General features: G+C 40.2%; 1 protein-coding gene across 13 annotated transcripts in view; it reads right to left on the bottom strand.

Moving 5' to 3' along the window:
- Window positions 1-1,026: 1,026 nt before the first annotated feature.
- Window positions 1,027-23,443, bottom strand: part of EIF5B (eukaryotic translation initiation factor 5B) — a 40,095-nt gene continuing 17,678 nt past the window's right edge. For 4 of the 13 annotated variants that reach the window (XM_066313641.1, XM_066313640.1, XM_066313632.1 and 1 more), the window contains 21 exons: window positions 22,558-23,197; window positions 21,888-22,108; window positions 21,562-21,712; window positions 19,914-20,009; window positions 18,931-19,017; window positions 17,412-17,495; window positions 14,927-15,225; window positions 14,207-14,314; window positions 13,951-14,061; window positions 13,017-13,084; window positions 11,731-11,872; window positions 10,052-10,183; window positions 9,222-9,404; window positions 8,932-9,093; window positions 7,239-7,370; window positions 5,826-5,957; window positions 5,638-5,714; window positions 5,390-5,554; window positions 4,278-4,416; window positions 3,584-3,745; window positions 1,027-2,725 (listed from right to left, as the gene is read on the bottom strand). In XM_066313641.1, coding sequence (XP_066169738.1) covers window positions 2,618-2,725; window positions 3,584-3,745; window positions 4,278-4,416; window positions 5,390-5,554; window positions 5,638-5,714; window positions 5,826-5,957; window positions 7,239-7,370; window positions 8,932-9,093; window positions 9,222-9,404; window positions 10,052-10,183; window positions 11,731-11,872; window positions 13,017-13,084; window positions 13,951-14,061; window positions 14,207-14,314; window positions 14,927-15,225; window positions 17,412-17,495; window positions 18,931-19,017; window positions 19,914-20,009; window positions 21,562-21,712; window positions 21,888-22,108; window positions 22,558-23,047 — 3,249 coding nt within the window. In that variant the 5' untranslated portion in view covers window positions 23,048-23,197 and the 3' untranslated portion in view covers window positions 1,027-2,617. Of the gene's footprint in view, window positions 2,726-3,583; window positions 3,746-4,277; window positions 4,417-5,389; window positions 5,555-5,637; window positions 5,715-5,825; window positions 5,958-7,238; window positions 7,371-8,931; window positions 9,094-9,221; window positions 9,405-10,051; window positions 10,184-11,730; window positions 11,873-13,016; window positions 13,085-13,950; window positions 14,062-14,206; window positions 14,315-14,926; window positions 15,226-17,411; window positions 17,496-18,930; window positions 19,018-19,913; window positions 20,010-21,561; window positions 21,713-21,887; window positions 22,109-22,557; window positions 23,198-23,443 lie in introns of those variants that run through there. The other 9 variants (XM_066313633.1, XM_066313634.1, XM_066313635.1 and 6 more) reach the window with 9 other exon arrangements.

Genomic DNA, 23,443 nt, shown 5'->3' with positions numbered 1-23,443 from the left:
GCACAGCTTCCAGCCACAGCAGCAGGGTTTAGCTTTAGCTTGTCACCAGACACTGGGAGAGGTACCAAGCCCTAAGCCAGGTGACAGATGAGGGAAGGGCAGGAGATGTCACTTCCCTTGACTGCAGTAAGGCTTCTTGTTAAATCTGTACCGTCCTCAGGGACAAGCTGATGAAGTACAGGCTGGAGACAGAGGTTTACTGAAAAGTGTGGGCAGGCAGGCCCTGGGCCTGGTGGCCAGTGGAACAAAGTCCTCTTAGGGGCCAGGCCCAAGTGGTATCCAGAGCCAGCAGCAGGTCCAGTCCTGTTCATCACCTTTGTAAAGGAGCTGGGCCATGGAGCAGCGCAGCCTCAGCGCATTTGCTGATGACACAGGGTGGGCTGAGAGGGTGGGGGGTGCTGCTTCCAGAGACTCAGCAGGTGCCGGGTGAACTCCAGCACAGAGATGCCAGGCTCTGATCCCAGGGGTCAAGGCAGGAGCTTGTTCCCTCTGCTCAGCACAGTGCTGGGCCCCTCGGGGCGAGAGAGACACAGAGCAACGCAAACATGGCCCCAGTGGAGCTTCTCCCACAGCACAAGGAGGGCAGAGACAGCAGAGAAGGCTGGGGGAGCCTGATCTGTGTCAGTGAACACCTGCTGGTCAGCAGCACGTGTCTGGAGAGAGATGGACACTGAATCAAGATATCTTACCTTTCTATTGGTTTCTAGTTTGGGTCTTTTGGAGCCCCTTTAGTTCCTGCTTTTGAAGCTGCCTTTTTCTCTTTGCCTTGGTTCAGAAAAACCAGCACAGCGACAGCTCAGGTGGTGCTGAAACTCAAGCAGGTCTTTTACCACTCAGGTTTCAGGTACAGCCCTGGTTTTGGAACTGGCATATTTAAAAGGACTCAGCATTAATTAGCTGTCAGGTTATTTTAAATCCCACAACAAGGGCCTCTTAAAGGAGCATTTCTGTTTGCTGGAGTTTTTACCTATGGAAGAACACCCTTATGCATTTGAGGAAAGAAAGACGAATACACTGACCACACACTTTGACATCTGTGTTCCTAAGAACTTTTTATTAGTGTAATTTTCATGATTGCATAGTTTGCAAAAGAAAATTTTAACAATTAAATGCAGTCTCCTCCCTCTGGTCATTCTGTTTACCCACGGATGGAAAGTTGCACCACACACCATAGTGAAAAAGTCCTTTTCAATGGCAAGTTTAAAGTCTAACAAAAAAAAAATTCCAGAAAATTAAATTCCATTTGCAAAGGAGGTGAGTTATTAAATGTTCCTTTGTAATGGAGTCCATATCTTCTCAATCATAACATTCAGATTTTTCCAACAAAAACAGTAATGCAAGTGACAGAAGAAATCTGATCAAACTCTGTGTTGCATGTTAAACTCTTGTATCTTAAATGCTAAAAATAAACGATCCTCGAGTTTGTTTCAGCTTGTGCTTTTGAAGACTGTTTTGCTCCCGTCAGCCTGAGCTGTGAGTTACCCATGGACAGCCTCCGTAAGAATACATCAAGCTGTCATGGCAGGCAGGGGCAGGGGGGCAGGGATTACAGCCTGACTCCCGCTCATCACAGACATCGGCGCTGGAGCTGGTTCAGGGCCCCGCTGGCAGGTGGCTCCACAGCGGTGATGCCGGCAGCTGGTTGCAGGTGCTCACAGCCCCGAGCAGCAGCTGGAGAAGAGACGCCAGCTCTGGCCAGCTCTGACCTCCTGCGGGAGTTGTGCCTGCCCCGCCCGTGCCTCGGGAACGCTGACATCACCACCTTGAGCACACACGAAGTGCATTCAGAGGAGGAAACGCCTTTGCTGGAACAGCCTCCACGTTTTTGCCAAGCAGAGGGAGGCAAGAGGGGCCCTGCCTGGCCTTTCCACGTTTGCCACAGCCCAGGGAAGTGAAACTTTGATTACTGAAGCAAACTGTAAAACAAAAGGGGCTGCTATGTCCATCTCCTTTATTTGTGGCTCTGCATTATAATGATTACAGGTTGACTTCCATGAACTGTACAAGCAGTAAAAGGTGGGCAGCTATGCTTTACAACATTGTTTCACACAAAGCAAATACAGAGATATCCAACTGCCTAATTTTCTATTAAAAAAAAAAAAAAACTTCTATAGGCACAAAGCAGAAGAATGTTGGAAAAGAAAGTCAAGGAAAGAGGTATGCATAAATAAAGAAGTATTTCTTACATCAAAAATGTCCCAAGAATCACAAAGTCTGCAGAAGCTTGGTTAATCAAATACTGCAGTACTGCTCTCATCAGTATAAAAGTGAAAGAGCTTTAGTTCTGTAATAAAAATTCAATTTATTTTATTTAGGAGAGGAGGGAAAAAGGGTGGAAGTAAGGTGTAAGAGAGGGAAGGGCAAACTTTAAAACAGCAGCCAGTATTAGGAAGGGTAGTAGGAGAGGTGAACAGGCACATTGGAACCATGGGAACATGTAAATTGACCACTGTCAAACCAGTGTAAATTTCTTGGTTTCTCATGGAAAACATTTTATCCACATATTTTCCTCCCAAACATATATCCAACACTGTCTTCAATATAGGACTTTGTTGGTAACTTTTTTAGTACAGGAAGAGTGCATTTATTCCTGCCTCCCCATTGCTGTAAAAGTTATCTAGATGATTTCAAACACTTTCTTCAGTTCTACTATAAGCTGCCAGTCAGACTTCTGCATCTCATCCCTGAACCAGTCCTTCAGAGCATCGATGGACTGACGGCTGATCTGCAACACATGAGACAAATCCATCAGAAATGCACAGAATTAAAGGCAGCTTACAGCACATGGCGAAGTTACTCTGAAGAAAGGGTAGTCTGCACAGCAGCTGAACTCATTCTAAGCTCCTGTTTGCTGATCAGCTGTATGACCCACCCTATTTGTTTCCCTTCCTTTCTCCTCACCCATGTCCCATATCTGGTCTAGAGGGGCTGGAGCTGGACAGACCATCCCACACCTTATGCAGTAAGACAAGAACTGGAGAAGTCTCCACCAGAGCCTACAGGACCAGCAACCCCACCCTGTCCCTATCCGAGGGCCTACTCGCCCTTCATTTGTGGGCACACGTCCCTGGCACATATGTGGCAGGAGGTGTCCTATGACATGGTCACTAAAGCATTTGGGAAGGTGGAGAGCTGTGGCTTTGCTTCCAACAGCAAAAGATGGAGCAAGGGATCATCTCCTCCTTGAGAGCCAGTGCCCCAACAGTCAGAGCAACTGAGGATTGCTGTTCATTGAGCAATTTCATGCGCAGGCCGTGGTGCCCTGGGGGACTGGTGAGCTCTGTGTACAACCAGCTGGCAAACAGTGAGCCTGGCATTTTGCCCTCTCAGGTGCTCTGAGCTGCAAGGTCCTTGCAGCCACAGCACCTCCTTCCTTTGGGCCTCTGCAGGGCCACCACTACAGACCTCAAACCACGTCTCCAGAGACCTCACCTGTACAATGCCACACCAGCACCCTCCTAAGTGAATGTCAGTCAGTGACAGAAGGCTCCTGCCCTGTTTTTGAGGCTTCGTGCTGCATTTCCACTTCAAGCAAGCTGCCACTCTGTCCTAAGCCCTCTCCACAAATGCAGATTGCTCTTACCTTGCTGACGAGGATATCTGTTGCTTCAAAATGTCGTCCATACATTTTAGGTGATTCCCCAGGAATAGGTTCTATTTTAACACACACTTCTTGGCCTTTCTTTGCGACATCCACTGGTTTGTGGTTTATTTCAATACTTGTAACTATTCCAATTTCAACAAACTGTAATACAATGAAGCAGCTGTAACACATCCACCAAGCCTCTGTGGAACACACCCTTCTCTAAATTCCTGTCTGTAGGGACAGACTTGCTGCAGGAAGTGCAGCACTGGCAGAGCTGCCACCTCAGCACAGGCAAGCAAAACATACGGCACAGCAAGTGCTCCATCCTGGAAAGGGCAGGGACACCAACCTCCCACAGCTCATCTGGCACTGGTTATCTCTTAAAATATCAAGCTGGTTCTCCTTTTTTAGCTACCAGGTATGACAATTTTGCCTGTTACTCAATACCACAGCACAGAACAGGCAGGTGCCCTCCAGCCACCCTTCCTGTAACCCCACTCAAGGGCTCAACTCTTCTGGCAAAGAGGAGTGAGGTATTTGAGCACCAGAAGAAAAACTTTATCTGCAAGTCTGACCCTCACCTCCTGCCAGCAATCTGTGCACTGAGGAAAACATGCCAGCACTCCGTGGTGCATCATCCCAGGAACTACCAGCTGGATCAGACAGGCAGTGGGAAGAGGCCCTTACTTACATTTTTGCTAGGAACACACATGGGTGTCCCCTGCTTCACCTGGCCAGCCTCCACCACGACACCCATCACTATTGGGTCACGAGAGTTGAAAATGAACTGAGGGAGTATTTTCAACTTGCATGGAAACACTGCTATGTGCCTGGAAGATGACAAGAAAAGGACTTTGAAAGACACACGGAACAGTGGATGTAACATTACCAGTTCTGCCTTCTCCCACACTTCTTGGGCATTCATTCATTCTAGAAGTGTTACTTGGAGAAAAATCAAACAGGAAAAAAACTCTTTTCCATTCTTACTAATTCTAGTCCATACCTGATCTTCAAGATCTACAGGGAGCAATAATCATGCATGCCTGGCATGGATTTCAATTTGACAGGCTTGAGCACTCAACTTAGACCAAGACCAAAGGAGTAGTAATTTTACAGTGTAATTACAGCCTCACAAGAACACAGGAATAGAAATATTGCTGCCTAAACTCCAGAATTTCAAGATTTTTTTTTCTGCCAAGTAAACAAATGCATTTAAAAGCTGAGCTAAAAAAACTCAAGTTGGGATCAATATGGAATGAAATATATTTTCATTTATTTTGACTGTATTTATTCTACTGAAGACCACACACTGACACATGATTCCCTAATTTTGGGTCTCTATAAATCCTTAAATCACTACATATATTCACATTACTGTAGTCAGAATTAAGTCCTCTACACTGGAATCACATCAATATGAAACAACAGAATCCAAATCCTTTTGGTTTTCTTTTTTAACTCTGCAAGACTAACCCATCTGTCATAATCTAGGAAGAGAAGCCAAGTATAGAACACAAACCTTAATAAAGACACTCCATACTACACAACAGTTCTAGCTGAATCTTGCATCTGCTGCACAGCTTTCCCAGCTCTCACCCTACGAGGCCTAATCCAAATTTAAACAATTAGACTGGAGCACAGAATTCTATCTATTGTCCCTACCATCTTCCTCCTCTCCTCCCTTTCCATCAGAACTACATGCTATGTAATAAGGAAACAAGTAGTTAAATACAGCTTCATTTATACTAAAATAACACAGACACGTATTAGGGAAGCATCCAGAATACGATTGCTCGTACTTACTTGAATTCCTCTTGTTTCTGTTTCTTGTAGTCTTGTCTGTATTTTGTGAAGGCATCAAACAAGTGATAAATTATTTCAGCACTGAAAATGCGAACCCCTAGGCTGTCGGCCATCTCCTGCGCGTCCCGTTCAATCCGCACATCGAATGCCAGGATGACGGCGAACCTGAGGGAAGAGCGAGCCCGACAGTTCACACACCCACAGCTCCGGCCAGGCCCACAGCACCACGGGACAGCAAAGGGACTTACTGTGGGTCGTGCTCCAACATAACCGATGCCTTCATTACATCCTTTTTATGGACAGGACCGATATTAATTCCTGAATACTGTTGGAGAAAGACACAAAAATCAAGTCACTAATCTTTTTGAGTCAAAAGGAAACATTGACTGACTAAACACAGAATCAGTGGCATCAGATTAAGCACAGCAGTACTTACTGGCACTTCTGACGTTTTAAGAAATTCAAGTAATGCCTCTAAAGAGCCTAAAGTAGAAGCCTGGACATAAACACCTTTTTCTTCTAATTTGATTGCATTCAGTGTTTGCTTCAGTTCATGTATTAGTTCATCCTTTAGGTGGAAAAAAAAAAAAAACAGGAGAGAAAAAAGCAAGTTTTAGTTCTCTTGCAATTTATGCCTCAGGGTACAAAATCTTCCTGTTCATGAGCTGCTGAAAACATGTGACAGCCATGATGATCGGTCCCAAGTGACAGAGTTGCAGTGTAAATCATAGACAGCCTGTGAGACACTGACTGTTTTTGGCATTAGAAAAGCTTGAGCTGAACTAGACCTGAGGATTTTTCAGGAAGATGATTGTATAAAACTGAGCAGATGCCCACCTTCAGAGCTGGTAACATTGCTCTGCAGACTACACATCACTTTGCCCAGCACTGCAAGTTTCTGCTGGCACGGCTGAGCAAACACACGGCTCACATTGTGTGGCAATGCCTTTGGCTGCCTGAGGATCAGTGACAAAAGCCAACACCTAAACCCATGAACTGGAAAGGATCCTGAACACTCTTCAGGCCTGGGTACAAAACAGGATGTAAGAGCAGCAAAGCCAATTTGTTGCTTTTTAAGAAGCCAAACCCACATTTTTTCAGAGGCTATGCCTTCTAACCTCACTTAAGTCCTCTGGCAGAAGAATGGATTTAGCCATCGTGTACCTACTACCAGTAGCACACTAAGTAAATACTCGCATGGACGCAGCAACAAGCTCTGTGTTTGGACATCCGAAAAGTTTAACTTCCCTTCAAAGGCATAAATAAGTAGACAGAAGACTAAAGGAAGACTGTGTAAATTTAAAAGTCAATTAGCAACGGGTGAGTTTCCTTTCTAAACTAACTTCCTGCCTTTGGAGAGCACAGAGCCGTTTTGGGTTTAGGATAGCTACATCCTTTCCTCTCCCATTTTTAATGTGTAAGTCACTAAAGAAATTTATTGCAGAAGTCTTAAATTAGCTTTGCAATTAGGAGAGTTTGCAGAACTCCACTAGTAGATATTTACCTAATATAACTTGATTAGAATATATCCATAAATTACTATAAATACCAAATCAGTCATTAACAGAGTCAAACTATACCATGATCCTTGTTTTCAAACCTTATTCTAGCAGCAGAGACACCCCAGCAAAGTATCAGGGAAAAAAAACTAATGGTCAAGATATAAAAACATCATACCACTAACGCTTCACATGGGCACAAGGCTAATATATGTTACTGGAACAGTTTTTAAAACAACCAAAAAAACTCAGTTATTTGCAAACTGAGCTCTCAACATTCGAGTTTCATCGCCAGAGAGCTCAAGTAGCCACACACTCAGTGTGTTGTATTTCAACATCAGCCACCTCACCTTGAGGACTGGGACTTCATCCTCTTTATGAGCTACGAGCAGTGGCAAACCAGCCAAGGTTTTTTCCAAATCTTTCCCAAGAATCTTCACACCTTGAGCAGCAACAACCTCTTTGTGCTTTTCATACTGATTCTGAAAAAGAGAATATACACACTAGCACAGGTGCACAGCAACACAACACAGTGCTGAGCAGCTGAAGCAAATGGCAGGGAGCAGTGAAGTGCAGCAGCCCCCAACTTTCATCAGTGATTGTCTCTGCTCTGCATTTGCACATTTCAGTCCTCCTGCACCTCTCCCTTCAGATGGCCCCTGCCAAGGCAGGCAGGGCACGGGGAAATCTTCTAAAAGCAGAGAAGAGCACCAAAAAGGAACATACACTAGAAAAGAGCAAGCAGCTCACTAATAAAACCCCACAAATAAAGTCCCATAAGCAAGTGATGGGAAGATGCCAACAGCTTAACAAAAACACTAAAGCTCAGCTGACACACAGCCCAAGCCTCTGTGCAGGAAGGGCTGTCTCACTCTCCCACTGGAGGCCATCCAGCCTTCTCATGTGCACAATTCCATGTTCAATTTCCCACATTCTCTCCCTATCCAGGGGAGCCTCAAAGATCTCACACTCAGAGCATGACTCTAATACATAACAAAAACAATGTTATTTCTCAACATCTTTAAATTGATGTTGGAAGGATTTTCTGATTTCTTGTTTTCTTTAATTTAGATGTCCCATCCTTTTCTTAAAACTGCAAGGTAGCTTCCTTCCTCAATAAGCACTTTGTTCCTGCAAACCTCTATCCTTTAGCCCTCCACCCAAAAAATTTGGGTCTTATTTCAAGGATGACAATTCCACATGAATAAGCTGAATCAAAATGCATCCTCACTGTTTGCATCAAAAAAGCCCAGCAGCTACTCTAGGTCCACTTCTGCAGCTCAAGGTTCCCAAATCTGAAAGGCCCATCCTATAACATTCACCTAGGCTATCTATATGGTTTACTTTGCCTTAAAAAAGTCTGTGCAGACATTTATTCCTTCCCTTTTAAACAGGAAACATCAAAGCAGCTCTTTTCATCATCTTTGAATTGCATGCATTAATGTTAATATATATTTAATTTATTTACAGCTTTTTGATTCTGTCTCCTCATTTCATTGAAAGCCATGCAGGAAGGATCTCAAATTCAGGGCTTCTTCTCAGGCTAATAAGACTAGGGCAGCAAAACTCTTTGAAAAGCCAAGAGGCTGCAGGAGTCCTGGTCACTGCCACTCACCAACCAGCCCTAGAAACTAATGTGCTCACTTTTCTCAAATGTAAGAGCATATGAGTTTTGTTACTGAAAAAACACTTCTCCTAATATAACTTTAACTCAGAAGTCGCTGTACCAGTACACCCCAGTTTCCATTTAAGATGAGAATCTCCCTCTCACATGTAGCCACATGTCTCAATCCCTTATTATAGCATACACATCCTAATCCCCCTGCAAGGCAATTCCTTGATTGTTCTCTCTGCCACTGCTGGGACAACACACACACCAACATGAACATACGTTTTCACAAAAGACACCAGATGTCCCCTGCATTCCTCTTGAAGCCCCTTTTAGATACCAAGAATACAACCATGTTCTACTACATTCTCTTTTTATAAAGCTTGATTTTTTTTTCCTGTGCTAAATGTCAGTATGCTAACCAGCTGCCATACCTTAACTCGTAGCTCCTTCATAGGAGGAGGCAGCAGCAGACCTCTAATTTGAGTTACTATAGGACCTTCTACCCCAGGAACAATAATGGTGTCTCCTTCTCTCAGACGTCCATTAATCAGAATAACATCTATAGTAGTGCCCATGCCTGGCAGTGCTTTAACCTGAATGAAAGGAGACAAAAAAATTACTTCCTATTTAAGCACTTCAAATACTCTTCTCTTACCAGAATGAAAGGTGCAGGGAAAGGATAAATTTCTATATGAATTTCAAGAAAGAGTTGCTGTATTACCTCCATGACTTGAGCTCTCAGCTCCTGACACTCAGCCAGTCTCTTGGTCAGCATGGTTTGTGTGAGCTCAACAAGAAGAGCTATCAGACTGCCCATGCCATCCCCTGTGTGAGCAGAGGTAGGTACAAGAGAAACAAAAGTGCGAGGATCCTTATTCTCATAAAACAAGGCGGCGTTCAAGCCCTGGAATCAGAATTAACAGTTACACAGGGAAAAGCACATATACACATCAGTATTGACAGGAACATTCAACCCCAGTCAAATACCACTGCATTTTTAAAACCCCAATTCAAAATGCCAACACTGTTACTGACAGCATGCTGTGGAACACGAAGCCTCAATCCACATTTGGAAGCAGTGTGGGATAATTTTACAAAGCTAATTACCCCATCTAGCCTCTAGACAGCATTCTATGCCACCAACAGAGGAAGTTCCCAGAACTGATGTGATTCATACCCTGCCAGCATCCAAGAGAAAAAGACAGATGGGATTCTCTCGGGCTATTCCCAAAGAGAAAGAGAATAATGACAGAAAACTTCATCTGCTATTCATGACTCCATTGACCAGGCACAGCACTTAGCTGTTTTTCTCCAAACCAGCAATAAGGATGGAGCAGTTAAAATTACGCAAAATGTAAACAACGAAGTTTGGTTCATGAAAGGTTAACATCAATGTGTCAGAAGGAATGCAACAGTTTTCTTGATATTCCAAGTTGTTTTGAGGAAAGGGGAAAAAACAAAAAACCCACCCACTAACCCAAAAACCACATGACTCACTCACCCCCCTTTACTATCACTTTTAAACAAAGAACCTTGAATATTCCAACCTACCTGTTTTGCAAATTCCACTATGATAGCCTTTGCACGTTCTTCAAATTCATCTTTGGTATTTTTTTTCTGCTTCTTTAAGGTGACAGCTACATCTGTATCTGGACTTTTCTTCCAGTCATATAACCTATCAATCTTGAAAATACAGCAGTACATCATCTTATGCAGCTTACTAAGTGGTGTCTTTATGCTTATGCCACATCATCAGTGAGAAACACTTTGTCAAACAACTTAGCTATCCATCTATCTCCTCCAGTAATCAAATTAAAGCATTTTTATTTGCTTTAGGTGCTATATTTAGCTCTGTTTATGTCAAGCAGTATTACAGGATAGCAATATTACTTCAGATTTTAAAAATTCAAACTATAGTAATCTTTTTCATATGGAAAAAGTTTATATGCATAAATTACACCAAGCTTAAAAGAAAACATTCAGGAGAGACCTGTTTATAGATTCAGATACACACAAAAAGAACCCCAAAACCACAGAAGTGTTTGTGGTTTTTCCTGAAGAACTACACTGGTTTTACTAAGATCTTTTAAAATTTTCAGGTAAATATAGGCCCTTTCCCATCCTGCTACAGAGAAGGGACCAGAGTGGGGTTGTTTGAAAGACACAGCTGAAGTTCAGAAACACCTCCCCAAGACAGCTGCCAAAGCAGGACAGACTTAGCCCAAAAATCTATTTGCTGTACAAATCAAAACTACACCTTAAGCAAATGGATTATAATCTGGTCAAATAATACATGTATAACTTAAAATGCAAGAGCTCTTAGCCATTTAATTTCAGGCTAACTGTTGCTTTTGATGGCAATGAATGACAGTCGGGTCTTTGGGTCTGACTGAGAGAGAACTCTACTGCTCTGCCATAAGGCCTGGACACCTCTCCATCAAAGAGGTTGTGTGCATTCTTTCAAAAAGTAGCTGGTTTCAGCAATGAGATAATGGCCTCTTCAGTTCCAACCACCTTCAAATCTTAATGCTCCTTCCAGTTTTTGAAGTGTATTGCAATTTTTACACTACGCACAAACAGCCTTCTGACAGATCTCTGTCAGCATGTCAGATGGCTTCCAAAGTCATTGGACATGAGTAGTTTCTATATTTATATATAATTCACAGAGTCATCACAAGGAAGCAGCATATTTCTCATGCACGGGATTTCTAAAAAGAGGGCTGAAAATAACTGGCCAATTTTCCATCTAATACTGCAAAGCCCAAAACACTTCCCACTAGTGATCAACATTACTGCTCCATGGCTTGAAGTCAGCTTGTCTTCAAGTCAAATTGACCAGTCTCAGTGGCTAAAATAAAAAGTATGACTCATCAATGTGAAGCTTGTTTTGGAGTTTTATCAGAAAACGCACACAAATCTATATAAGTAGGCACAAGGGGAAAAAAAACCTCACAATTGAATTCCAGAAGTGTGAATGATACACAGAAGTTACATAAGGCAACAAAATTTACCAGTCAGGACTCAAAGAAGAGCTGACTGTTCTGCAAAGCTCATGTAGAGCCATTGTGGTATCAAGGACACAAAAAAAATGCTACACGCAAGACCCAAAACCACCCCTTCAGATATTACACAAAACAGTTCCAGTTCGAGGAAGGAAACAGACAATTGTCAAATGCCAAATGCACTATTAGAGTGGAAAAATACACTATTAGGATAAAAATCTATCCTACCTTGTTGAGAGCTACTATAAAGGGGCATTTCTTTGATTTCAACAGATTTATTGATTCAATTGTCTGTGGTTCCAAACCGTGCATGATGTCAACTACAAGTATAGCAATATCACAAAGTGAGCTTCCTCTGTTTCTCAGATTGCTGTGAAATTAAAAGACAAAAAAAAAAAATCATTTAGCAACAAAACCTTTATAAAAACACCAAGTACAATGTCAAACTTACACTGACAAACAAAAAGCTGAAGCTCATCAGTTATTTCCCCTCAAAAATGTAAACCATTCAAATGACACTTTGTAGTTTTCATTTAACAAAATACATTAAAGAATCTGTAAGCAAAACTAATAAACTATTATTCTCCTCCAGAAAGTTTTCATATTATTATATATTTTTACAATGTAAAATACGTTCTGATCATTTTCTGAGCAACAATTGAGACAGTTAAAGTGAAATGCAGGAGTATAAAATCCGAACAAGACTTTTTTATATACTGCATAAACACTAAGACTATCACAATTTCATAGAATACAATGTAAAGAGACTATCACATCTTTGTTACAAACAAAACCAGGACAGATGGAGAGCTCTTAAGAGGTACCATGCCAATGTACCTGAACATTACCAAGTGCCCCACAACACAGCATTTCAATGCTTACAAAGGCTTTTACTGAAAAATGTCACATCCAAGTCTTAATTCTTCTGTTTCAGGATTTCACCCAAGATCTCATCTCAGTGAGCTCAGTCCTGTTTTACCCTTAAAAGCTGATTCAGTGGCTTGCCTGCATGCCACTGGTGTTCCTAGAATACATTTGATCTCTGCTAAGACTCAGATGACTTGTGTAATTAGTAACTTCAGTCTAACAAACTCAGTTACCTTAACTGAGACACTATGAACAAGAGACTAGGACAAAAGTTTTAATTTTTCATAGCAGAGTACTTAGGTCACCTGAAATCCTCACCTTTTTTCCTCCAGCTAGCTTCCTGCTTCCATCTTTCCTCTTACACTAACTATTTTATTTACATGCTTTTTCAGATATTCATGGCTCAATTGGCACGAAGACAGAAAATTAATCAGCTATAAAAGGCCAGCAATTAACCAGATATAAAAAGCAACCTGCAAATGAAGCAAATCCACTTAATTCCTCTACTTTAAGTTGGTTTTGTTGGACTTTTTTTTAAGTGAGAACTAAAACAATTAATTAAGCAGAGACCTCACACTTCGCTAAAAATATCTCCAGATGCTTTTGCCATCAGTTCTGAGAAGTACAACACTGTGAGGAAACATTACCTGAACGACTCGTGTCCTGGAGTGTCAATTATCAGCATGCCTGGAATTTTTATGTTCTCTCTGTCAAACTAACATTTCAAAATATTAGCCATCTTGTAGAGATTACACAAGTAGAGAAAAAGAACAAAATAAGAGCTGGCAACATTATTGAAAGTCTGCACTTCAAAAATCCAGATACATACATTAAGGCCAGCACCCTCTATAAACAAAATCAGTCAACAGTCATTTCAACATCAAAAAAAAAAAGCTACGCAGCCCATTCCTCCAGGTATCAACCAGCCACAAGTAAAGCTCAAATCTGTAAGACAAGGCAGCCTACAGAAGAAAAAACATTTCACAGTAGTAAGATGCACCATGCTTGTCCTGATGATTTTCTCCTCTCCCCTAAGTTTACATGTTTACCAAGTTGAGTAAAATCTTGGAAAAAGCCATTACTACACCAAGGCTTTTCAGCCAGCTGCTTCTGCAAGCAAAATAGGACATAGTATCGAAAACAAATGATACTGAACAGTTAGCATTTCTGTAACATGGTAAAATTCATCACCCAGGAATTGGCCAGATTTCAGGACATACAGCAAAGGGTGGTTTTAACAGAAAATATACTCAAGCGGTTTTGAGGATCTCAATTTACAATCCAAACACTGACAAGTATGCAGTCAGTGTACATATGTGTACTGTCCAGAACAGAGTAAATAGTATTTGCCTACTTTTCTGAAGGAACAGCAATGCATTAACTGAAATCAAATGTATGAAAAATGAGATAGCCTCCCCTTTGCTGGGGGAATGATAGGAATTAAAAAAACAATCTACTCCAAAATGAGAGTGGGGAAAGTACATCGGTCTATGTCAGGAAATCTCACACAGCCTTTATTAGTCTACATTTTATATTTTTAAGATGTAGTTGTTGTAGTGTTGTTGAAGTGTTGTAACTTACATTTTTCACCATCTTGGTTTGTTCATTAATAGCTTCAAGAGGAACATTAGTTGCACCAATCTGCTGAGTGATGCCACCAGCTTCACTGTCTTGCACGTGAGTGTGGCGGAGCTAAAGACAAAAAAAGACCAGAAATACTCACATAAAAGAGACTGAAGTTATGTCTGATCACACTCTAATTCCTTCTGTCTTCAACCAAAAAAAATAAATACATAAATAAGAGGCACAGGCAGTGCTTTCACACTCCACGTCTTACCTTATCTAAAATCTTGGTCTTGCCTGTGTCTACATGCCCCAGGACACAGATAACTGGTGCTCTGAGCTTTTCAGTGTTCATATTTTTGCTGTTTTCAGCTCGTCGCTTCTACATAAAAGACACATAAAACTTGGTGAGCATAAACCAAAAACCACAGCTCACCTTTTGACTTGATTACATAAATACAAACACAGAGTTAGCTGTGAGACTTACATTTTCAAGGCAATTTCAGATCTGTCATCCCTCTTTTGGTAAATCAAAAACTTTTGACTAACAGTTACATTTTTGTTTGGTTGGCTCTTGTTACATTCTAGTAGGCTAAGTTGTTATATCCGCTAACAGTAGCTTTGCTGATGGTGCATTCTGAACAAGCACCTTGGGTGAGGAAACCAAGAACATTTAGCAGCCATGAAAGCACTGAACAGTTTAGACAGATCTTTTAGAACTGAAAATATCTATCTGTAAAGAATAAAAGCCTTTTTTCCCAGGAGGAACACAGAGGTGGAGGGGAACACCGCTGAAGTTGCCATCTTTGTGGTCAAGTTACCTAAAAGTAAATACTTAATCTTCAGACAAAACCAAGTATTTTCTTTCTTAATTAACACAATTTCTGCTTAAATAGTAGCCCTGACACAACCACCATTTTGACAAATTTGACAAAATTAACTGAAAATTAACCTGTTTGTTATGCAACACAACAATCCAAGTGCATCTTAGTACCTCAATTCTCCGTTTGGCTTTGTCATAAGCACGCTCCTCCTTAGTGCGGTCATCATCAGAGTCGTACTCAGAATCAGAGCTGATTTCCTTGCTAAGCTTTTTTTCCATGGATTGTTTTCCAATAGCTTGGGAGTCTGGCTCTCTCTCATCTGAAGTCTTTTCATCTTCATCTTCACTGCCTTCACTCTCTTCAGATTCTTCACTCTCTTCTTCCTCTTCCTCCTCTTCATCTTCTTCCTCCTCTTCCTCATCCACTTCATTTTGTTCTTTGACTTCAATATGGACAGGTTTGCTCTCTGCTAAAAATAAAGTAAAGTAAAAATTCTCTATTAAGTTCACACTTCTGGGGGAGATGGCACCAAAAAGCAAAAGAGACTTCTAGAGAAGAATGAGGACTGAGAGTAGGTTCTACAATAAGTGCTTGTCAAGATCAATGTTCAACTTCCAATGTAGTAAAAAAAAAAAACAACAACAAAAAAAAGGTTTCACATGCAGAGTTGTTGGTTTGTGTTTCAAATCCAGAAGCAAAGCAAGTTTGGGGTGGGGTGAAAAACAATATCAGCATATTTATGTTTAACATTATTCACAAACATTCAAACATTAAAGTCAGGTGCACTTCATAAAGGAATAATGCATCAAAACCTTTTTAATAATGCCAAATTATCAAATCATTACTATATGGATTCTGTACACTACTGATCAGGAAGGCACATTTAAGCAGACATAACAATCAGAACAAATGGTCTCTTTTACACCCATAAAAAAAAAAATCTCCTCTTCAGGTTTTCTTAGATGATTCAGAAGATTAATATTTTTCATAGGAATTGTTCAATAAACAAACAAAAATAATTATCAGAAAGTAATGTTCTTTCTTTGAAACCTTTCCATTTATAATCACCTGTAAAATTTTAAGAGGCAAGCTGATGATCATTTTAAAACCATGGATTCTCCTCCTTACAACACTGCTGGCAGGCTCACTGCCCTTAGAGATCAGTTAGGTTTCCTTGCTACACTTGTAGTCCATCAGCTTTATAATTACACTAAATCTTATTCCCAGGAAGGCTCTTTTTTTGGATCCCACTGGCAGAGCCTTCAAATGCAAGCAGTAAAAAGTGTTATGTCCTCTCCAGGACAGTGGTGCCAGACTAAAACACTCAAGAAGGTGAGCAGCCCTTAGAACTCAAAAAGCACCAGAGGAACACACCTGTGCTGGAAGGAAATCCATTCTGCTGTATGTAACTGTTTATCAAGTATTACACTTGAAAGCACAGGTGTCAGAAGGCAAGTAAAAAGTACTTGATGAATAAATAGTCCTTAAGCATAAGAAACAATGAAGACATCATTACTAAGTCCAGTAACCAACTCCTGTTTAGGACAGCTCACAGAAATACACTTTTCCCCACCACTGGAAGAAAATATCTGGGCAGCTATCCCTGCACTGTTGCACAGCCCTAAGATCCCCAAAAGCATTCCTGTGGAGTACAGACAAAATATGGTCTTTGGCATACCTGCACAGAAATACATATGTTCTGGCATTTCTTTCCTTTCTCCCAAACCTGCCTCTCAAAAAAGCCTATCACAGAACTGCAGAATGCTTTTGGCTGAATGGGACTTCAAAGACCATCCAGTTACAGCTCCCCTGCCAAGGGCAGGGACACCTTCCACTACAGCAGGTTACTCAAAGCCCCATCCAACCTGGCCTTGAACATTTCCAGGGATGAGGATCCACAGCTTCTCTGGGCAACCTGTTGCAGTGTCTCACCACCCTCACAGTAAAGCAGCTCTTCCTAATATCTAAATTAAGCCTACTGTCAGTTTGAATCAACTTCCCCTTGTCCTGTCACTCCATGCTCTTGTAAATAGTCTCTTTCCATCTTTCTTGTAGGCTCCCTTTAGGTACTGGAAGGCTACAATTCGGTCATCCCAAATCATTCTCTGTTTCAGGCTAACAATCCTAATTCTTTCAGCCTCTCCTTGCAAAAGAGAACTTACTGTGACACATGCACACTTAACCGTCACACCATCTTATTCCCCCACTTCTTTGAAAACTTCTCACAGGGGTACTCTCCTAGATGATGCCAGATTCATGAAATAAAACTACTACAGCTTTTAAATTATTACTAGAGAAATACAATACCAGGTAAAAGGTTTCCCTAAACTCAGAAATGCTTTAAGCACATATTAGAGAAGAGGATTTTTACTCCCATAAAAAAGGACAAAAAAAGTACAACCCATTTATTTTAGATGGTAACTGCACGTAAGAGTATTTCCAAAGAGTTAAGCAGTAGTTGTGTGGCTTCTGAAAGCTCTGCTTTTGAGAAAAGCTTTGCTTTTCTTGTATGTATTTATCATCATACTTAGCTCACAATTTATCTACCAGAGCAGAGGAAAAATCAAAGTAAAATACTGTTTTCCACAGAAACAGAAAACTTAGCCCAAAGCCCTCTAATCAGAAAAAACATACATTTGGTATTTACATGCCCACCTTTCTCTCCATCTTCATCACTAACCATAGCTTCCCAGTCATCCAGACCTCCATCTTCTGTTTCATCTTCTTCCTCTTTTTCTTCTGAAACCAAGAAACCCAGCACTGAAGTTAAAAAAAGCCAGTCCAGCAACATATAACATTTTTAGATGCCCCTTCTTTTGACATACAAAAACTGCAACTTACAAGTTTGCTGTCACCATAATTCTATTGAATTATCTCCATGTTCCATAAAAATAAGATGCTTCATACTTAAAAAATAATCTCCAATTTTCTCCACAAAATTCATATAGTAATTTGCTTAGATAAACTTTTGTGGAAGACACAGAAAAACTACTCATCTAGTTCCTGTCAGCCTATCATGCCAGTGCCTGCATAATGCTTGACCCACAAACCTGCAGCACAATCATCATCCTTGTAAGGAGTTGCCCTATCAACAGTCACCACGTGTAACAAAGTGACAAAGAAACAAGAATACAAGTTACAGCAGAATTTTAACTAGTGAGAATATACAAATTGTCTATAAAAAAGACACCAGAAGCCTTAACATAATTGTACCATGGATTCCAGAAGCATTAAACATATTCATTCAGCAAGAATTCAGATTTATGAAAATTAAGATTTATGAAAAGACTGCAGCTCTTAGCAAGAGACAAATGGAAAAGTGCCTAATCCCCTCCAGAAGAGGCACTATACGATATCTATTTGCTGTAGCACATGTATCATAAATTTCAGCTCTCTGAAACAAAGACTAAGTTCCACACTGCTAGAATATTAGCTAGGAACCAACGCTCTGCCACTGAGCCCTTCTCTTAAGGCAATAAAATCTCAATCATGAGATAAGTCAAGCTAGAATCACAGGACACATTCAGCTTTGCTTTCATAAGCTGCACATTTTTTCAGTATTTGTCTGACTTAAGAATAAGGGTAAAAATTGAAACAGTCTCCTTGCTGAGGAAGAAGTCCAGTACAATGTGATTTTGACAAAGCAAGTACTGTGTGTAGACAAAAATGAGGGCAACAATCAGCAAACTTTCTGATAACTCAGTTTCACAAGCTAACACATATCCTCTGCATTCAGCACTCATGAAAGCAAAACATCGGGAATAAAGAAAACAATCACCGTGAACATTGCACTGTCAGTTACAGAAGCAGCATATTTCCTCCCTACCTCCACCTAACTATTGACAAAACAGACTTGTAAAAGAAATTGAAAAGTCAAGGGAGCGAATAAGGCATCGAATGTGCTCATTTGAGATAACTGCCTAAGTCAACCGAACACTGGAGTTCACCCAGAATAAGGGAGCTTAGGGTCATTTTACACACTCATTTTAAAGCTTCATACCTTTTACTCCATAAAATGTCATCAGTTCCTCTCTTAAGAAAAGGCGGGGGGGAACCCCAGCAACTGCCTCAAGACAGGATGGCCATTCAGCCCCATCCAGCAAGGTAGGATAACTATCATGCAGCACTGACACACAAGTTTAAGTGTTTGAAACTTATTAGCATTACCACCAACCTGGATCTACAGGAAGAGGAGCCTCTTCTTTCACTGGTGTTTCCAGTTCTACAGCCTCTTCAGCTGGGGAAGTTACCTCCACACTTTCTGAAATTGCAAGACAGGAAGTTGGTTGCTGCATACTTTCAAAGTGCAAATTGACTGACTTACACATACAGCTCCACTCCAGCTTATTTGGAAAATATTTGGCTTTCCAAGCAGTTGAATAGGTTTATAACTCAGTTACTGACAATAAAAACTGCTCACTTTCTTTAAAAGACAAGAGAAAATGAAGTAATACTAGTGAACTACCCACACTTTCCCCTACTGTTCCATTAAAAATGAGAAGTAAATAAAAAAAGAAAAAAATTACTGATACAATTTGGATAAGCACCGTTTTCAATTCTTTTCACACACTCCATAAATTATATGCAGGCACATAACCAATGTCAAATTAGAAGGAAAGAGGAAAAGAAAAAAAAGAGGCTAAGTAAGAAATACATCTGAAATTTTAAACTAAGGGTCAGTCCTTGAGAAAAGCAACAGTAATCCCCCCAGAGGAAAGTAGCAAACCACAAAAGTAAAAAATTGACATGCTCAACCTACACCTAACCAGTGCAATGAATTCTAAGGTTTCAAAATGCAAGCTCTTTGAACTGCTCTGAACAACTTGCACCCAGGCGCTGAAAATTTGTTTTATATACAAGAAAACAAATGAACAAACTGTATCCAATTTAAAAATACTAAAACTAGGATCAGTGTCCTAGGACAAACTCAGACTTAATTGTAAGTCATTATTACTTAAACTACTTTGTATTTGACCTACACATGCACACAAAGCATTCAACCATCACACTCGTAAAAGGCTTTTGCACCCTCTACATGTCCAACATTTAGAAAATCTAAACCCTTAAATGCAATTAGCCTAAGATTAGCTAATTTATTTCAGAAATACTTCCACAAATGTGACTGATCAATTAGGTACCCCTATATGCAAACTACACCTTCTTTATTTTCTGGCTGCTGCTGCTTCTTTCTCTTTTTGTCTTCATATATTGGCCTCCTCTTTGGCACAGAATCTTTGGATGGCACTTCAACACCTGCAAAACAAAAAAAATTGCTAAAAATAAAATCCAGGTAATTAATAAATACAAACTGTTTTAAATGAGCACATGTTCTCCACAGTTGGAAGATGGAGGAAGAAAGAGTAGAAAGTAGGTTCAACACGTATTTTATCTTTTTCAAAAATCTGAATTTGAAAGCTAGAAAACCTGAGTGTTGCTCTTCAGATACTCCTGACTGCTCCCAAAAAGAAGTCAGATAATTGGAGGAAGGGGATGGCAATGAAACAAAAAATAAACAAATCCAATTGTATTCTATGACTGCAGGTTCGAAGTTATCACAAGGCCTGCATAAACCATCAGGAACATATATGTCAGGATTAACAATTTAAGGTCCACTGTGCAAAAACTCATGTAAAACCTCTCTGCCAATGGTCCTAGTTTCAGACAACTTGGAGTAGTTCACAGGCAGAACTCTTTTTACATGCTTAAGGTTATTCAGCAGATAACATTTTCGCTCTGTGTAGCGAGGTTCATGGTTTTTGATTTTTTGTTTGCCTGGATTTTGATTTGTTGTTATTCTTTTTTATTTTACAATACTGATGGTTTCAAGTATTAAAATAATGCCAGGTTCAATTCACCAGCTTCATCTTTGCCTCACCAGGAAGTGGGTGCTGTGACATATGAAGGGATTCTATCAAAATCAGAAGTTTGGTGCAAAGACAAATTAAAAAGTAAATTACTGCTGCACATTCGAATTTTTTTTCAGGTACTGAGTGATTTATATTGCAAATTTGACAAAAACCCAGTTGTAGGGGCACATAAATAGAAAGATTCTAATAGCTACAGCAACAAGCAAGGAGAAATAGCCTTTGTGTATGTTTAAGAGCTCCAAACATTTTAGTAGCTACAAAGATTCCTACCAGTAAACTGTCAGATAGTGTACTCTACAAACACACTCAGCACTCACAAATTACTTTCCTTTTGTAGTCACAAATGAGTTACCAAGAACAAATTAGGACATTTTACTTAGAACATATTGGAGAATTTTACTTCATTCCAATGGAGATTATATTTCACAGAAAAGCAGGAAAGCTCTTACATACTCCTGGTAAATCCTTGAGAAAAACATATCTTCTCCATGGACATCTCCCATTGTTTTTGAAGCAAAACAGTGCACTTGCCTAACTGAGCACGTGAATTAATTCAACAAGATCCAGATCACTGTTCTTACAAGACCTTCACTACAGCCCATGTGCTTTTCCTGGCCTTTAGACTACACCACTTCTTAAAGTGCTTTTTGCTAAGTTCCACAAGTAACATCTCTAAAATGCAAGTAGACTGTATTAAAAAGTTGGATATTCAAAGTATAGGCTAAAAATACAGGCACTTAAACCTACTTAAAAAATAATGGGGAAGAGAAGGCACACACTGCCTTCCTTGACAACAGAGCAGCTTTACATGGAATCACTCAGTACTTGCCATCCTAGCTCCAGATAGGAAAAAAAAATAAACACAGAGCAATAACAGATATAAAGTTTGGTTGGGCATTTTTGGTTCTGTTTAATTATTATTAAACTTCACTGCTTACCCTGAGCTTGGAGTAGTCTAAGAGTAGCCTCTGCTCTGGCTTTGGCTTCTCGCTGAGTTTTTGTTAAAAGCTTTCCCTCCTTCTTCAAACGCTCCTTCCTCTCTTTTTCCTTCTGTTTCTTTCTTTCTTTCCTCTCTTGCTCTAATCGTTCCTAGAAAAAAATAAGTAAACATAAAGAAGCTCTGGAGATTCTTTACACAAAAGCTGCCCAAGTATATTCTGTTTATGAGAAACATATTAAGGATGAATCCCCAACTGCACCAGCAAGCAGACAAACCCAGGTTACTCCCTCCCTTATTCTATCCCTGGAGTGAAATATACGGTACCTCCTCTTTGCGCTTTGCTTCAAGTTCCTCCAGTCGCCTGATGCGTTCTTCCTCCTCTCTTTTTGCCCTTTCCTCCTCCTCTTTCATTTTAGCCAAGGCCTCTTGCATGGCTTTAACTGTGGCTTTACTGGGACCTTTCTTCTTCTCTTTCTCTTTTTCTTCTTTCTCACCTTTCTTTTTTTTCTTGTCTTTTTTCTTTTTGTCCCCCTCATTGTCATCCGCTACAGAAAGAAGAGGCATACTTTCAAAGACCCCAGAAATAACAATTTATGTTTCAACTATGATAAAAAACATCAAATGAAGAATATTTTCACTGGTTTCTACATAAACATTTCATAATGAAAACAATAAAACTTTCTTAAGTCATGGCCTGAAGTCTTGAAGTATCAGAATAACAGGAAAGTGAAAAAGTACCCTTGCAATATAGAACTGTCATCATATACTGTAATGAGAATTCACCATCTGGCTTGTTTTCCCATGTACCTGAACAAACTACAGGCCAGAAAATACAGCAACCTGTGAGCCAACACAGAGAGGCAGACAAGGCTACCAAACTTCTAGTACTCACAATTCAAAATAAACCAACAAACTATCCTCACTGCCTGGCACCTCTCTGTCCCTATAAAAACTATGGTATACAAATTACAGTTTTAGAAACCCTGTTACAAACCTTCTGTTCCTGCAGCAGTCTCTCCTTTCTCTCCAGGGACTGCTGTAACTTCAGGGGAAGCCTTCTCTTCAGCTTTTTTTAGAGATTCCTTTGGCTTTGCTGGTTCTTTACCACCTTCTAATTCTTCCTTCTCTTTCTGCTTCCTCAGTTTGGCTTTTTCTTCTTCACGTTTTTTTCTTTCACGTTCTTTTTTTTCTGCCTTCTTCTGAGCCACTGTTTTTACTTTGAATGAAGGTTCTTCATCATCTCCACTCTCTGCAGCAGGAGCAGACTTTGGCTTTTGGTTTTTCTTTTGTCCTTTTCTAGATTGGGAAACTTCATCTGATTCATCACCACTCTCGCCTGTAGACACTCCTCCCCCACGCCCTTTGCTTTTCTTAATGTTAGTTTCATCTTCTGACAAATCGTGGGTTTTATTCGACTTCTGAGTTTTCCCTTTGCTTTTCTTAACCTGTGTCTCATGATCATCATCATCACTGCCAGAAAGCATGTCTTGTTTTGCTTTCTGAGTTTTTTTAGATTTTTTATCTTTATCTTCCACTTCCTCACTGTCATAGTCATTTTCCAGATTGGCTTTTTTACTCTTTCCTTTTCTTTTTTTATCTTGTTTTGATAAGCTTTCTTCATTGTCATTTTCAACCTGGTAATTAAACAATTCAATAATCAGCCATGAAAAATTACTTGCCATCAGGAGTTAAGAAGTACCATTGAGATATATCAAGAAAAACCCCTCTTATTGAACACAAAGTTTAAAAGCAGTAACTATTCCTGCTCAGTGCACCATACTTCAGCCCACAGTTAAGATTTATTCTGATTGGCTTTGAATAATTATCAGCATGAAGACATGGGGGTTTTTTGTGATTGACTTTACTATGAAAATATGATC

The sequence above is a fragment of the Sylvia atricapilla genome, chromosome 2, assembly GCF_009819655.1.
Source record: "Sylvia atricapilla isolate bSylAtr1 chromosome 2, bSylAtr1.pri, whole genome shotgun sequence".
Lineage (NCBI taxonomy): Eukaryota > Metazoa > Chordata > Aves > Passeriformes > Sylviidae > Sylvia > Sylvia atricapilla.
The sequence above is the reverse complement of the archived record's forward strand: the minus strand, read 5'-3'. Positions and strand labels throughout refer to the sequence as shown.